Below are 15,228 nucleotides of genomic sequence, written 5' to 3'. Positions count from 1 at the left end.
TCAGGAGGCTTCCCATCATGGTGGGAGGGAGACGGGAAAGAGAGGAGGAGGAGCCAGGCTCTTTTTAACAATCAAATCTTGTAACTAATAGAGTGAGAACTCACTCATTACCATGAGGAGGGCGTCCAGCCACTCATGAGGAATCCGCCCCCATGACTCAAACACATCCCACCAGGCCCCACCTTCAACACTGGGGATCACATTTTGACATGAGATTTGGAGGGGACAAACATCCTAACGATTTCAGGGTGATCCTGGAGCAAACACCTGAAGGCTGTGAGAGAGAGAGCCATGTGGAGACCTAGGAAAGGGCATGCCAGGCACAGCACTCAGCAAGTGCAAAGGCCCTGGGGTGGGCTCATGCCTGGCAAGCCTGGGGAGCAATGAGGAGGCCGGTGTGGCTGAAGCAGAGAGAGCAACAGGCAGGAGATAGGGTCATGGGGGAGCAACGGGCAGGTAATGCAGATCATGTGGGCCTTGTGGGCAGTTTGTAAGGATTTAGTTTTTTATGCAGAATGGGACAAGCCATTGCAGGGTTTGAAAGAGGATTGACGTTACCTGATTTATGTCCTAATGAGATCACTGGGCCACTACCTGCTCACTCCTCTCTGGGAGCGAGGGCAGAGTGGGAGACCAGTTAGGAGGCTGGTGCTGTAATCCAGGTGGGGATGATGGGCCTGGGGCGGGTGGTGGTCATGGAGGTGGTGAGAAGGGGTCAGATTCTTTGTAAACTTTGCAGTGTGGCCGTGGTGTTTATGGAAGGATTGAAGGTGAGAGAGAGATGACAGAAAGTCAAGGATGGCTTCAGCATTCTCTGCTGGAACAAGGAGATGGATGAAATGGCCACGCACTACGATGGGGTGGGCGGGAGGAGGAGCAGGCTGGGAAGGAAGGCAGGGCTTTGGTGGAGACCATGTGGAGAGTGGGATGCCTGCTGGGACCCACGTGGCCTTGTGGAGTAGGCGCTGGAGTCAGGGAGAGGCTGGAGTGGCCATGTGACTGGGGAGGTGGCAGAGTACAGATGGGGCTGGCTGGGAGCACCAAGGAGTGTGTGTGGCTAGAGAAGAGGTCCCAGTGAGCCCTGGATGCTGGAGTGTTGGGGGCAGAGAGAGGGGGGCCAGCATGGAAGCTGAGAAGGGGCAGCCTGGGAGGCAGCAGGGCCCAGAGCATGGTGTCCCGGCGGCGATAAAGAGAGGACTGGAGGAGGGAATGACTGTCTCCATCACATGCTGTCCAGGGGCCAAGTGAGACAAGGGCTGGACGGGGCCATTGTATTTAGCCACCTGGGGGGCGATTGTGACCTCCACAAAAGCAGTCTCCTTAGAGAGGTGGGTGCAAAAGCCAGACTGGAGTTGGTCAGGAGACAGAGGAGAGAAACTGATGACAGTGAGCAGAGGCACCTCTTATGAGGAGCTACATTATAAGCAGGAACAGAGAAAGGGGATGCTAGCTGGGGAGGGGTGGGTCAAGAGAGGGGATTTGTTTGTTTGCTTAAATTGGAGAAATGACCTCATATTTCTACCTTAAAGAGAAAGACCTAGTGTGTTAGTTGTTCTCACGCTGCTATAAAGAACTACCTTAGACTGGGTAATTTATGAAGACAGGAGGTTTAATTGGCTCACAGTTCTGCAGGCTGTACAGGAAGCGCGACTGGGAGGCCTCAGGAAACTTACAATCATGGTGGAAGGCGAAGAGGAAGCAAGCACGGCTTACCATGGTGGAACAGGAGAGAGAAGGCGAGAGGGGAAGTGCCACACTTTTAAACCCCCAGATCTCTTGAGAACTCACTATCATGAAAACAGCATGGGGGAAATCCACCCCCATGATCCAATCACCTCCCACCAAGTCCCTTCCCTGACATGTGGGGATTATAATTTGAGGTGAGATTTGGGGTGGGGACACAGAGCCAAACCTTGTCACCTAGTAAGGTGGAAAGCTAGATGCTGCTTGAAGGGAGGCTGCTGAATAAGGGGGGAGAGGGATGTCTGCGTTGGGAGTTGTTAGCAGGGGCGGCTCATCCACATTTGCCTGAGAGTCAGTCCCCAGAGTTCCCCCACCCCCAGCCCCAGCCCCTCCTGTGTGGGAGAGCTGAGCCCCAGCTCCTCAGCCGAGGTGTGTTGGCCTCAGAACCAGGGAGGAGTCGAGAGCTGATCCTTCTTGGGCACTGGGCTGTGCAGGCGCCAGGTGTGACTCTCCTTGCCTAGTCCCAGATGCCAGCTTTACTTCACAGACGAGGGGCCTGGAGCTCAGAGATGCTAAGTGACTTGCCAGGCCCAGCAAGGGGCTGAGTGGGGGTTTCCAGCTGGCCCCACCAGACCCTGGGGCTCGAATCCTGTTTCTCAAAGCCAGGTCTGTGGACATCTGAGGACACATTCTTGAGGCCAGATTCGCAGGGACACAGGAGTGCCGTGAGGATTCTTAAAGTCTGCATTCTCATGTTGATGGCCATCCCGAAGTGAGCTCTCCCAGTCTCAGAGACATGGCTTCTCTGCTGCTGTGGTCATTTACAGTTGGGCTTCACTGTCATAGCCAAGCTCTCAGCTTCTCTCCTCAGTGTTTTTTTGCTGGGGTCATATTCTTGAGGGTCTGCAAGAATGGTTTCCTTCAAAAGGAGCCTGTGGCTGGCTCAAGGTTGAAGAGCCCCAGGCGATGCTACCACAGAGCTCTTGGAGCTTGTAAAAGAACACTTGAGAGGGAGTCAAGAATCGACTCCCACTGGGTAAGCTGCTTCACCTCCTCAGGCCTCGGTTTCCTTATCACTGAGATGGGGATCCCTTTTGGCCCAACCACTAAGCCCTCGAAACACCTGGGTGCATCATTCACTGGGACTGGAAGGAGTTGGTGTTGGGCCAAGGCTGAGTTGTGGGGGACAGAGCTAGGGATGGAGGAGACCCAGCCAAGTGGGTTAGAAATTCCCAGACTGGAAAGCAGGCGACTTGATGAGGATGAAAATTTGAGAGGAGGGGACCGGCAAAACTGCGGTATAGGGCTGAAAAGCAAGCGTGTGACTCTGGGCCAGGGAGATCCTGGCTGGTGACTTCTGGGAATCTGGGGGCTTGTGGGATGGTGAGCCTGGACTCGGGAACAGGACTTGAGGGACAGAAGGAACTGAATGTCTGAGGAAGCACAGAGTGGCAGCTTTCTCCACCCCATCCATATGTTGGGCTAGGTCTGGGTCTGTCTATGCGGTGGGCATCCCTCGCCCATCGCATGTTGGTGGGGAAGGAGTGGGGAGAATCAGCATTAGAGCCAGTGCCAGCCAGCCTGCAGACAGGATGGAGGGGAGGCCTCCAGGGGTGGGGTGTCATCCAGCAGGGGCGTGTCAGGGAGGAAAGGAGAGCTGAGGCTGAGAGGGGACTTCTGTGCACAAGACATGGTGTTGCATCTCCCTCAGTCCTCCCAGTGGCCCCTCGAAGTAAGTCTTACTATCCGGAATTCACACTTGGGAGACTGAGGCACTAGGACACTCCCATACTTGGCCTAGAGTGTATAGCTGGGCCATGGCCCAGCCAAGAGTCAGAGCCATGTGTGTTTGTTTGGTCCATGACACCAGACAGCCCTCTGATGGGGTTCTGGGACCCCCTTGTTTTACTCCCTACTCCCTGGAAGTTTGCTTAAGAGACAAAAATGGGTGTAGGTGTATATTTGTGGCTCATGCTCACCCAGAGCCTTCGTGTGCCTGGCACCTCCCCTTCCCACAGCTCTGGGAGACAGGCTGTGTAAATGCAGGTTTATATCTGTGTAGGTGTGTGGTGTAGACATGGATCAATGCTTGACTGCACATGTGAATGAGTGCATGTTTAGCAGATGCTATCGGTGCCCCAGCCGTACCCCTCAGCACTCACCATCCCTGTGTGCACCAATGGGGCTCATGCCCCTGAGAGCAGCCCTCAGCCTAGGACTGGCGGAGCTGGAGCATTTATCCCTGTGGATGGGACAACGCTGAGGTGTAGTTTGCAGGGTCTCCTGGAGGTCCCCAGCAGGACGGAACCCCACAGGCTGGCATTAGTTGACTTTCCTCCCCCACCTCACCTCCCTGTCCCCTCCTCATGCTTCCTGGCATCACCCCCCAATAAAACCCTTGCTCTCAACTCCTCCTCAGCATCTGCTTGGGGACTTCTCAGCCTAAGCTAGTGGGTGAATCTGAATGCCCATGTGTTTGTATTAGTGTCGTGTTAAATGTGTAGCTGTAGCTATATTGGAAGCATTTATATGTACACCTGTGTTAGAGCATGCATGTGTATGTAGACATGTGTAAATGCATGAAGGTTTGTGTATTTGCTACTCTATGCATGCAGATGTGAATACCTGTGAGTGTCTGTGTGGTGGATTTTGTCTACCCTGGCATGAGGGAGCTGCTTCAGCAATGTGTGTGCACGCACGTGTGTACCAGTGCTAGAACTGGAGGATTGTGGCTGGGCGGGTGAGTTGTGGAGAAGCGAGGGGGGAGACGAGAAGGACTCTGATTATTTCAACCTTGAAAACTCATTTCAATTACAATTTACAACCTGCAGACAAAGGCTGCAGTCGCCGTAGTAACCACGCTTCGGGGTTTTGACAGAGAAAATTCTCCCTGGATGGTTCCCCAGCTGACTGTCACCCATGGCAGAGCCAAATGCATCTCTGCCTTACTGTGCCCCGGGACACAATTAGGACATCTTCAAACTGTTGCTACTGTCACTGCTGCCATGTGTCTGGAATTTGTCTCCTCCAACAGCTCTCAGAAATACATGTCTTGCTTCCTCCCAGAACTGCGGTGCCCCTGCCTGGTCCTGGGGTTCCTGCCCACCCATGAGAGGGGATTTTCCCACCCCTTTCTCTCCACTGCCACCTTCCTGTTCTAGACCTGCAGACAGGGAGTCCTTAATCCCTGGTTAGGCCTGGCCAGACAATGGGGGCAGGGCCTGGGTCGCAGGACAGGGGGGAAGGAGGCAGGTCAGCGGCTAAATGGAGGAGGGGCAGTTCAGGGTGCTGAAGACTTTTTTGGACAACCAAAGACATCTGGGTTCAAGTCCCAGCCCCACCACTTCCGAGCTAGCTCCATCTACAGGTATGTGTCAAACACTACTTGGTGCCAGGATTCCTGTGAGGCTCTGGGACGCCACCCACCCACCTGCAAACCTTGCTACCTCCCCTGTGAGGGGGCCAGTGAAGCCTGTCTCCCAGAGCTGTGGGAAGGCGAGGTGCCAGGCACACGATGGCTCTGGGTAAGCATGAGCCACGGCTGCAGAGTCACCTGCTGAGGAGCCGGGTTGTGTGAGCCCAAAGCTGCTGCCGTCACAGGCACAGTTGCAGCTGCTCATTTAGGCCAGAGCGTCCTGTCTTGTTTAGTGAGGGTTTGTGGTTCCTGCAGTATCCCCCACCCCTCCCCTACATGCCCCACTACCCCTCCAGGGGAGTCACCTAGGTCCTGTCGTTGTTTCCTGTGGGGCACAAGGGAAGGGCCTGAGGCATCTGAGGTCAGAGTTGAAGAGTGTGTGTGGTGTGGTGGGGGTGTGTGTGTGTATCTGTGTGGTGTGTGTGTGTCTGTGTGTGTTTATTTCAGTGTATCTGTGTGTGTGTATGTGTATATATGTGTATGTATGTATATGTGTGTATGTGTGTGTCTGTGTATATATGTGTATGTATGTCTGTGTGTATGTGTGTGTGTCTGTATATATGTGTATGTATGTATGTCTGTATGTGTGTGTATGTCTATGTATATATGTGTATGTATGTATGTCTGTGTGTGTGTATATATGTGTATGTATGTATGTCTGTGTGTGTCTGTGTATATATGTGTATGTATGTCTATGTGTGTGTATGTGTGTGTCTGTGTATGTGTATGTATGTATGTCTGTGTGTGTATGTGTGTGTCTGTGTATATATGTGTATGTATGTATGTCTATGTGTGTGTGTGTGTGTCTGTGTATATATGTGTATGTATGTCTGTGTGTGTGTGTGTGTGTGTGTGTGTGTGTGTGGTGGGCATCCTCATGGCCTGGTCACTTCACTGCACCCCAGTCTTTCCATATGCTACTGGGGGTAGACTTGAGACAAAAGTCCAGGAGGCCACAGGGAGCTGAGAAGTTGCTAGAAGTCCACGCTGCTGTGACAGCACTGGGATGGATGCTCTGTAAGGGCAGCACCCGAGGCCTAGCACTCCGGAGCCCTTCCCCCAGAGCTGCCCTGGGTGGTGGCAGGTTACCCTGGTGAGGGGGCTCCTGCGGGATATCCACACTAGCATCCATACTGATGGCTTCGTGACCCCAGAGAGAGCACTTGGCCCCGAGCCCAAGTGGCCCAGGAGTGGATGCTTCACGGGAGCCTCTGAGGAGAGGCTGAGGCCAGCCTCGTGGGGGAGGTGTGTTTCCCCAGAGATCCAGCTAGCCTCCCATGGCTGGGTGCGTCCTTGGCCTTGAGAGAGAGCTGCCTTCTCTCTGCAGCGGCCATAGCCTCCCACTCCATCCCTGGTTAATAATTTAGTCTCTCATCCATATGAGATGAGGGTGTGATGGGAGCTGTGGGGGAGTCAAGTAGTGTTTTATGCTTCTTCAGGCTGGAGAGGGAAGGGCCTAGGGGCCTGTGGGGAGCAAGTGTGGGTCCAGGGAGGGTCTTTCCAGGCGACACTGTCCCAGCCTTCTCTATGTCCTTTGGGGATGGGATCGTCCATTCCATTTCTCCCTAGGCCCTCGTGACCTTGTGATCAGAGGCCTCGGACAAGGCAGGATGGTGAAGCTGTCTTTTGTGTTCATCCTGTCTGTTTGTGCCTTGGCCTGGAAAAAGTGTTGCTGGTTAGCAAAGCTAGCAGACACGACCCAAGTCAGGTGCAGCCTGGGATGGAGCAGGGGTGGGGTCTAGAAGCTGGAAGTGCCCATCGTGTCGCCCTTGGCTGTGTGACCTGGGCTTCCCCACCAGCCTCAGTTTTCTTGTCTTTAAATTGGCAGCGGGGGCAGATGACCCCCGTGGTCCTGGTGTCCCTAGCGTTGTGGTTCTATGGTTTCTACTGTCCACTCAGCAATATGTGAGTACCTACCCTGAGGAAGGCTGAAAACGGGATGTGGTTCTGGCTGGCAGGGTTAATGAGTGACCAGGCCAGTTATCCCCCATCCCCACATCCTTGTGTGGGTGTGGCCACTGGTGTGGCCAGGATTAGAGGGTGTGAAGGGATTAGAGGGTACTGCCTCAGGGAGAGGCAGTGAGATCCCCTGCACCCTGGGTCTGCCTTCAGGGTGTCCAAGGCAGGGGGCTGGACACAGTGACCTCTGGAGTCCCCGGGGAATCACTGCCTCATGTAGACCCAGCTTAACCCTGGCCTATGGGGGCAGGACACAGGTGCAGGTGTGCACCCTGCTGCCCTCTGGGGAATTGCCTCTGTGCAGTGTGGCATGTGCCCTCTAGCTGAGAGGCACGGGCTAGGAGTAGAATGATAGGAGGAGTAATTTCCTCGTCCTGGCCTTGAGGAAGAAGGCCATGCTGTATGCAAGGGCTGTGGTCTTAGGAGGGGAAGCCAGGCTTCCCTATCTCTGCCCATCCTCCCCCTTCCTCCTCCCAGCCATCCTCCTGCCATGTCCTCACTTCAGAACCCTGGTCCCCTCCCCACATTCCTGCCCACCTGCATCCCTGTGTGGCAGAGTGTGGTGCTCAGGGTTGGAGTTGGAGTACCTGGGTTCACATCAGCTTTTCATAGTCGTGGAATGTTACTGAGCTTTTCTGTGCTCAGGGCTTCAGTGTCTTTTTGAGATGGGGTCTCACTCTGTCGCTCAGGCTGGAGTGCAATGGTGCAATCTCAGCTCACTGCAAGCTCCGCCTCCCGGGTTCATGTGATCCTTGTGCCTCAGCCTCCTGAGTAGCAGTGATTACAGCTACCTCCCATCAGGCCTCTCCTGATGTTCCCAGCTAATTTTGGTATTTTGAGTAGAGATGGGGTTTCAGCGTGTTGGCTGGGCTGGTCTTGAACTCCTGACCTCAAGTGATCCACCCGCCTCAGTCTCCCCAAGTGCTGGGATTACAGGTGTGAGCCACCATGCCCAGTTAGTTTCTTCATCTCTACAATGGAGGTGATTACACCATAGCATTGTTGTGAGAAATCAATGAGTGAATATACATCAAGAGTTCCGTACAATGCCTGACACATAGCAGGTACTGGTGGAAGTTACTTACTTAATGTTATTGTTGTTATTCAATATGTTATCTAATATCATGATTACCTAGGGCCCAGGCCAAGAACCACCTTCCCCTCCACAAAGTCGTCCCGCCTGCTCCAGCCCAGGGACCTCCATAGCCCTCTTGGAAGCCCCTGTTCTGCCTGCCCACTTAGCTCATAGGACACTGTGGATGAGCCATCTGCTGGCTGCCAAGTGTTTTCGGTACCTTATCTCATGGAAGCCTCATGGCAGCTCTGTGAGGTGGGATCTTGATCCCCTTTTTGCTGACGTGGACAACCAAGGAGGCTGCACAGGGCCCCAGAGCAGAGGTCAGTGGACACGGAGGGGAGGGGAGGAGGATGGGAGGTCAGACCCCAGGTCACGGTGCCTTGGGGAGTCATTGCAGTTAGCAGTGAGAAGCCCATGGGGATGGGTTTCTCAGTTTGCAAAGTTCACTTATCCTTGCCACTGGGGGACAAGAGGGTTGTCCCTGAGGTAGAAGAGGGATGGATGGGGGCAATGGTGACTTCTGGTATTTAGGGTGACTAGAAACCATTGAGGGCAGTCTTTCAGCCTCTCTGGGCCTCAGTTTCCCTACGCATACCCTGGGGTGAGGGCAACATCCTCTGGCTGGAGCAACTGCCCATGGGTGAGTGGCTTTAAGGGCACTCCCCTCATTGATGGACATAGCCCCTGTCCTGGCTGTTTCCCAGACTTCGAGAGGGGCAGCTGCTCCCAAGATTATCCCAGGCCAGGCTTGGGGGAAGGCAACAAGGGCCACAGCCACAGGGAGACCTCTGGGACACTGCCTTCCATGGTGAAAGGTGACAAGGTAGTCTGCCCTGGATATTCTGGGACCTTGGGTGGCACAGGCATCAGTGGTACAGTGTCCAGGCCGGTGGACCCTCCCATTACACCCATGGGCCTGTCTCCAGGCACCTCCACAGGGCCATCTCCTGGGTGATAGAGCACTGGGCTGGGAGTCAGGAGGCCTGGCCATGCACAGATGGGCTGTGCCACCTCTCCAGGTGGCCAGAGGGTGGTCTGGCCCCCATGACACCACTGTAAGGACAGTGGGCCTCACGAGTGTCCCTGTTCCTGGTGTTTCATTGCAGACCGTGAGCGAATTGGGCAGGATTCAGCTTATGAGCAGGAGGGGAAGGTGCAGTTTGTGATCGATGCCGTGTACGCCATGGGCCACGCGCTGCACGCCATGCACCGTGACCTGTGTCCCGGCCGCGTGGGGCTCTGCCCGCGCATGGACCCTGTAGATGGCACCCAGCTGCTTAAGTACATCCGAAACGTCAACTTCTCAGGTGGGGGCGTGGTGCGGACTGTGCCTGACCCTGGGTATCCTGGGCCATGCCCGAGGGGAGGGGCCCTTAGGCTCTGTGGGGTGGGAATGGGAGGCCTCTCCTGATGTTTCCAAGAGGTGAAATCTCCCAGAATGTTCCATGAAGGGGTGTGTCAGAGAGGTCTCTGCCCCAGGCTCATCATCCGCCCTGCCTCTGGGTAAAGGCTCTGCAAAGACACCCGCCCACCCTTACAGGCATCGCAGGGAACCCTGTGACCTTCAATGAGAATGGAGATGCGCCTGGGCGCTATGACATCTACCAATACCAGCTGCGCAACGACTCTGCCGAGTACAAGGTCATTGGCTCCTGGACTGACCACCTGCACCTTAGAGTAAGTGGGAGGGCAGGGAGTGGGTGGAGAGTGACTCACGCAGTTCCAGCCCCTGGGAGGGGGGCCCAAGGGGAGGCTGCCGCTGATTAGCCCTGACCTCCAGGACCGCTGCTGCCAGGCTGGGGCTTCCTTCCCAGTGCCCTCTCCCAGACCTCAGCGGCTCTGAGGCCCTCACCCTGAAATGGAAGACAGGGCAGTCGGAGTTCTGCTGCCATTCTGGTCCCTGCCCCCTCCCTTAGCCTGGGGCCTTCTTGCCTGCTACCCACTGAGGAGGGGATGGGGGGACTCTGGATAGAAGAATTCACACCAGTGTGAAATGGCTCAAAGGCTTTTTGGGTGGGCAGGTGGGGGGTGATGGGGGGCATGGGGGAATAAGGTGAGGAGGGGGAGGGCTGCATTTGGACAGAGGAGGAAGTCTTAAGGCAAAGGACCCAGGTCGAACGGTGGGATTTGTGCCACTGACTGGTGGGTAGTGAGCCAGTTGCCAGTTCCCCAGCCCCATCAAAGCACGATAGAAGGCAGCCATTTTTCTGGGTCCTCCTAGCCACGCTTTCCTAGCTCATGGAATGTCCCACGGATGTGGTGACTTTCCCTCTCTGGCCCTCAGTATCCCAGCTGTGAAACAGAGCAGTATTTTTGGAGAGAAAGCACCTTTGGTTTGTTCCTCAACAAAGTGCTTGTGGACTTGGTCTCTACCTTGCAAGGGGAAGGGGTGAGCCATAACCGGGGTGGGCCCACTGTGACCCTGTGGATAGACTGGAGAGACTCAGAGACAGGTCCTCATCTGGCCTCCACTCTCCTTGTCCCGGGATCCCGTGGGTGCTGCATCAAGGCCCCGCCGTCTCCTCTTGTCATAATGTCTTCCAGCGAGGAACCCCCCGTGCTCTGCTCTTCAAAGCACTCTTGGCCTGCAGTCTTACTTAGCCCAACCTTATCTTCTAAGTCAGAGGAAATCTCCCAGGAAACCCAGCCCTGGGGAGGCAGAAGGACTCTCCTAAAGGCCACACCGTGTGGCAGGAAAAGCCTGTTCCTAAATGAGGCTCCTTGGATTGCTGGGTGGAGAGCGATGGGCACAACAGGGTGTGTGGAGCACTTGGCAAAGTGGGATAACACCAAGTCGATGTGCCCGTTTTGTTTTGGTGCAGTGGGCAGAGCACGGGGGCCGGGGACTGGAACTCACTAGCGGCGGCAGCTAGCACTTACTGAGTACCTGCTGTGTCCGAGCTGCTACTCTAAGCATGTCCCCTTGCTGTGAGGATGACAGCTCTGTGAGGCAGGCAGTTATCCCCATTTTCCAGATGTCCTAACTGAAGGTGGCAGGGACTGGGCATGTGTGGGTGGCAGTGGGCCCTTCCCCTGAAAGTCCCCTCCCCAGGAATACAAGGCCCCTCCACCAGCCAGACCGTCTTCATGGCCCATTCTGATGCAGCTCACAATGCCCTCTTAGTCCTCCTCACCTGTAAGGCCCGGACAGAGCTGAGGTGGTGGGGGGAGGTGAGATGGGGCTGGACTTTAACCATCAACCTTCCCCACTTTCTCCGTGAGTGGCTCAGTTTGGGCTGTGCTGTGAGGGCCACAGAGCAAGCAAGGTACCTGTAACCACCTACCTGGCTACTGTTCTCCAGGGTCTCAGGGTGTGGCGGCGTCGCATCACTGGTACCCTGGACCTTCTTGCCTGTGTAGTTATTCTTTCATAGATTCCACAGAGACCTGCTGGGCCTCTACTATGTGCCAGCCTGTGCTGAGGGCTGGAGACACAGCAGGGAAGTTAACACAATGCCTCTGCCCTCATGGAGCTGACGTTCTAGTGAAATATTAAAAAGTATATCCATTATGACTTCTAAATGGAGGTCACTCCAAGTAACAAAGGGCAAAGTGGCTTCATATCTGCTTTCATTGGATCAGATGAGAAAACAAAGGCTCAGAGAGGAGAAGCCATTTGCTCAAGGACGCACAGCCAGGTAGCAACAGAACTGTGATCCCAGGACTTGACCTCAGTCACTACTCTTTCCATCTGAACCACAGAGTTTTCCGGAACACTCACCATTGCCCCGTGTCCTCTGGGGAAGGGTCTTTCCCCTGCAGTTGCACAGCTGCAGTCCACAGGGACCGTCTCGCCTCCACATTCCTGCAGGACAGGTTGCACTTGTCCTTGCTCTGTGCCCTTTGGCTTCTGAGTTAATCCACATCCTGTCATGCCCAGAGCCACAGGACAACCTTCTCCCTTGAGGTTTTCTTCCTACCTTGCCACGAGGCATCCCTGCTTACCCACCTTACCCCTTTCCTTTATTCTTTTTTTTTTTTTTTTGAGACGGAATCTTGCTCTGTCGTCAGGCTGGAGCGCAGTGGCATGATCTTGGCTCACTGAAACCTCTACCTCCTGGGTTCAAGCCATTCTCTTGCCTCAGCCTCCTGAGTAGCTAGGATTACAGGTGCACGCCACCACACCCAGCTAATTTTTGTATTTTCAGTAGAGACGGGGTTTCACCATGTTGGCCAGGCTGGTCTCGATCTCTTGACCTCATGATCCTCCCGCCTTGCCCTCCCAAAGTGCTGGGATTACAGACCTGAGCTACCATGCCTGGCCCCTTTTCCTTTATTCTAAAGCCCTCCCCACACCCCCCAACCAGCCGGTTACACTTTATCAGGAGGTAGCACCCAGTGCAAATGCACCAGTCTAGCCAGGCTTGCTGTGCTCTGAGAGTGAGCACTTCCTAAGAGACACTTTATTTAGAACAGTTGCTTTGAATACAGCTCCCAGGTGTAGTCAAGTCCCTTTGCCTGATGCCTGAGACTCTTTTGGGACTCTCACTTTCCAGAATATTGTAACATATTCAGTAGGGTGTGACAACACTCGTGTGGCTCTATTGCTCACAGCCATTGTGTCTTCAGGGACATGTAACTGTGGGTCGCACTAATTTAGAGCAAGATGTAAAGAAATGCTAACCCCTGAGCACACATTAAGCATCCTCTGATTAAACCTTTGTTCAGCTCTCTGCTGAATCCAACTCCCTGCTGTTTGGCAGAGGTGCCTTGGGCTGGGCCGTAGGGCAGCACATCTTCCACTCCAGTGTGCACAGGAATCATCTGGGGGTCTTGTTGAAACTCAGATTCTGAGTTAGTAGGTCTGGGATGGGGCTGGAATTTGCCTTTCCAACAAGCCCCTGGGTGAGGCTGCTGCTGCCGCCCTGGGGACCACTGTGAGCAGCAAGGCCTTAGGGGCTAAGAGTCAGGACTCTTGAGTTCTCTTTGCTCTGCACTGTTGTTTCCTGTGACTCTAGGTTGTCACTACTGCTTTCTGGGCTCAGTTTCTTCATATGAGTCTTGAGAGTTTCGGGTTCAGTCAGGATTCCCTGTAGGTCAATTATGTCTGAGTTATGCCGGAGACCTTTTTTAACTCCAGCTGTTAGATTCAGTATGTCCCTGTGGGGTCCGGGCAGCTGGACTTTTAGCCAACTAGCTGGGTGATTTGAGTGTGGGGCTACAAGGTGCCACCACCCAGTAGGATGGTCCGGGGCACCGGGTGGCATGTTCTGAGGCCTGCTTTACGGTGCTGTCATTGCCAGATAGAGCGGATGCACTGGCCGGGGAGCGGGCAGCAGCTGCCCCGCTCCATCTGCAGCCTGCCCTGCCAACCGGGTGAGCGGAAGAAGACAGTGAAGGGCATGCCTTGCTGCTGGCACTGCGAGCCTTGCACAGGGTACCAGTACCAGGTGGACCGCTACACCTGTAAGACGTGTCCCTATGACATGCGGCCCACAGAGAACCGCACGGGCTGCCGGCCCATCCCCATCATCAAGCTTGAGTGGGGCTCGCCCTGGGCCGTGCTGCCCCTCTTCCTGGCCGTGGTGGGCATCGCTGCCACGTTGTTCGTGGTGATCACCTTTGTGCGCTACAACGACACGCCCATCGTCAAGGCCTCGGGCCGTGAACTGAGCTATGTGCTGCTGGCGGGCATCTTCCTGTGCTATGCCACCACCTTCCTCATGATCGCTGAGCCCGACCTTGGCACCTGCTCGCTGCGCCGAATCTTCCTGGGACTAGGGATGAGCATCAGCTATGCAGCCCTGCTCACCAAGACCAACCGCATCTACCGCATCTTCGAGCAGGGCAAGCGCTCGGTCAGTGCCCCACGCTTCATCAGCCCCGCCTCACAGCTGGCCATCACCTTCAGCCTCATCTCGCTGCAGCTGCTGGGCATCTGTGTGTGGTTTGTGGTGGACCCCTCCCACTCGGTGGTGGACTTCCAGGACCAGCGGACACTCGACCCCCGCTTCGCCAGGGGTGTGCTCAAGTGTGACATCTCGGACCTGTCGCTCATCTGCCTGCTGGGCTACAGCATGCTGCTCATGGTCACGTGCACCGTGTATGCCATCAAGACACGCGGCGTGCCCGAGACCTTCAACGAGGCCAAGCCCATTGGCTTCACCATGTACACCACTTGCATCGTCTGGCTGGCCTTCATCCCCATCTTCTTTGGCACCTCGCAGTCGGCCGACAAGGTGAGTGGTGGGGGCCGGGGGTGGACGGTGGGTAGGTGAGGGCAGTGAGCAGGGGGCAGCCTCCTGAGGCTGGCTGGCCTCCCCCCTGCTCCAGAAATGCCTTCTTTCTTGCCTCATTCTGCCTTCTTTCATGCCTCATTCTGCCTTCTCTCCAAGCTGCAAGTTTTCTCTCTGGGTTCTGGGTTTTCTCTCCTCTTTCTCTGTTTTTGCCCCTCTCCCTCTTCTCTCTCCCCCTTTCTCTCTGTCTCATCTCTCCTTTTTTCTCTCCTCCTTTTGTCACCTTCAGCCCCACTTTACTCCCTCTTTCCATCCTCCCCCTGTTCTCCTTCCCCCCTCCTCCTCTTTCTCCCTGTCTCTCCATCCCTGCTGCCCTTACCCCATCTCCTTTCATTCTTTCCTCCTCCTATTCTCTCACCCCTTCCCCCCTCCATAAGCCTGGAGTGCTGTACCCTCCTTCACTCTTCATTCTTTTCTAGACTCCTTTCTCTTACCTCTCTCCCTACTCAACCCTGTCTTCCTTTTGGTTCACTCCTCTCTTCTCCCTCCTCCATCTACCCCTCACAAGATCCCCATGGGACTCCCCCTCTCTCCCCAGCCCCAAGCTGCCCTGGAAGCCTAAAGGCTAGGGGCTGGCAGAGGGCCTTTCCTTCCCTTGGCTGGAGTTGCAGAGTGGCTACCTCTGCCTCCTGTTGGCTTGGTCCGAGGACCTGGGCACACCCCAAGAGACCTGTATGCTCGGCCCACATCCCAGTCCTGGTGCTGGCTGGGTGACTCGGGGGTGTTATCTGGAAGTACTGGGAGTCACTGAAGGCAGGGCATCAAGGTGCACCAAGGACCCAGGTCTTGGTCTGAGTGCCATGTATAAGTGTGGGATCTGGGCAAGCCAGTTGGCCTCCCTGGCCTCAGTTTCTTCA

General features: G+C 55.2%; 1 protein-coding gene across 5 annotated transcripts in view; it reads left to right on the top strand.

The window, feature by feature from the left end:
* The window catches only part of GRM4 (glutamate metabotropic receptor 4), a 126,250-nt gene that overhangs the window by 94,900 nt on the left and 16,122 nt on the right, over positions 1-15,228 (top strand). For all 5 annotated transcript variants that reach the window (XR_010157983.1, XM_063812902.1, XM_016955267.4 and 2 more), the window contains 3 exons: positions 9,242-9,442; positions 9,676-9,812; positions 13,379-14,314. Coding sequence is in view for 4 of the 5 variants with exons in the window: in XM_063812902.1 (XP_063668972.1) it covers positions 9,242-9,442; positions 9,676-9,812; positions 13,379-14,314 (1,274 nt within the window). In the remaining variant the exon portion in view is untranslated. The remainder of the gene's footprint in view (positions 1-9,241; positions 9,443-9,675; positions 9,813-13,378; positions 14,315-15,228) is intronic.

Source organism: Pan troglodytes, chromosome 5, assembly GCF_028858775.2.
Source record: "Pan troglodytes isolate AG18354 chromosome 5, NHGRI_mPanTro3-v2.0_pri, whole genome shotgun sequence".
Taxonomy (NCBI): domain Eukaryota; kingdom Metazoa; phylum Chordata; class Mammalia; order Primates; family Hominidae; genus Pan; species Pan troglodytes.
The sequence above is the reverse complement of the archived record's forward strand: the minus strand, read 5'-3'. Positions and strand labels throughout refer to the sequence as shown.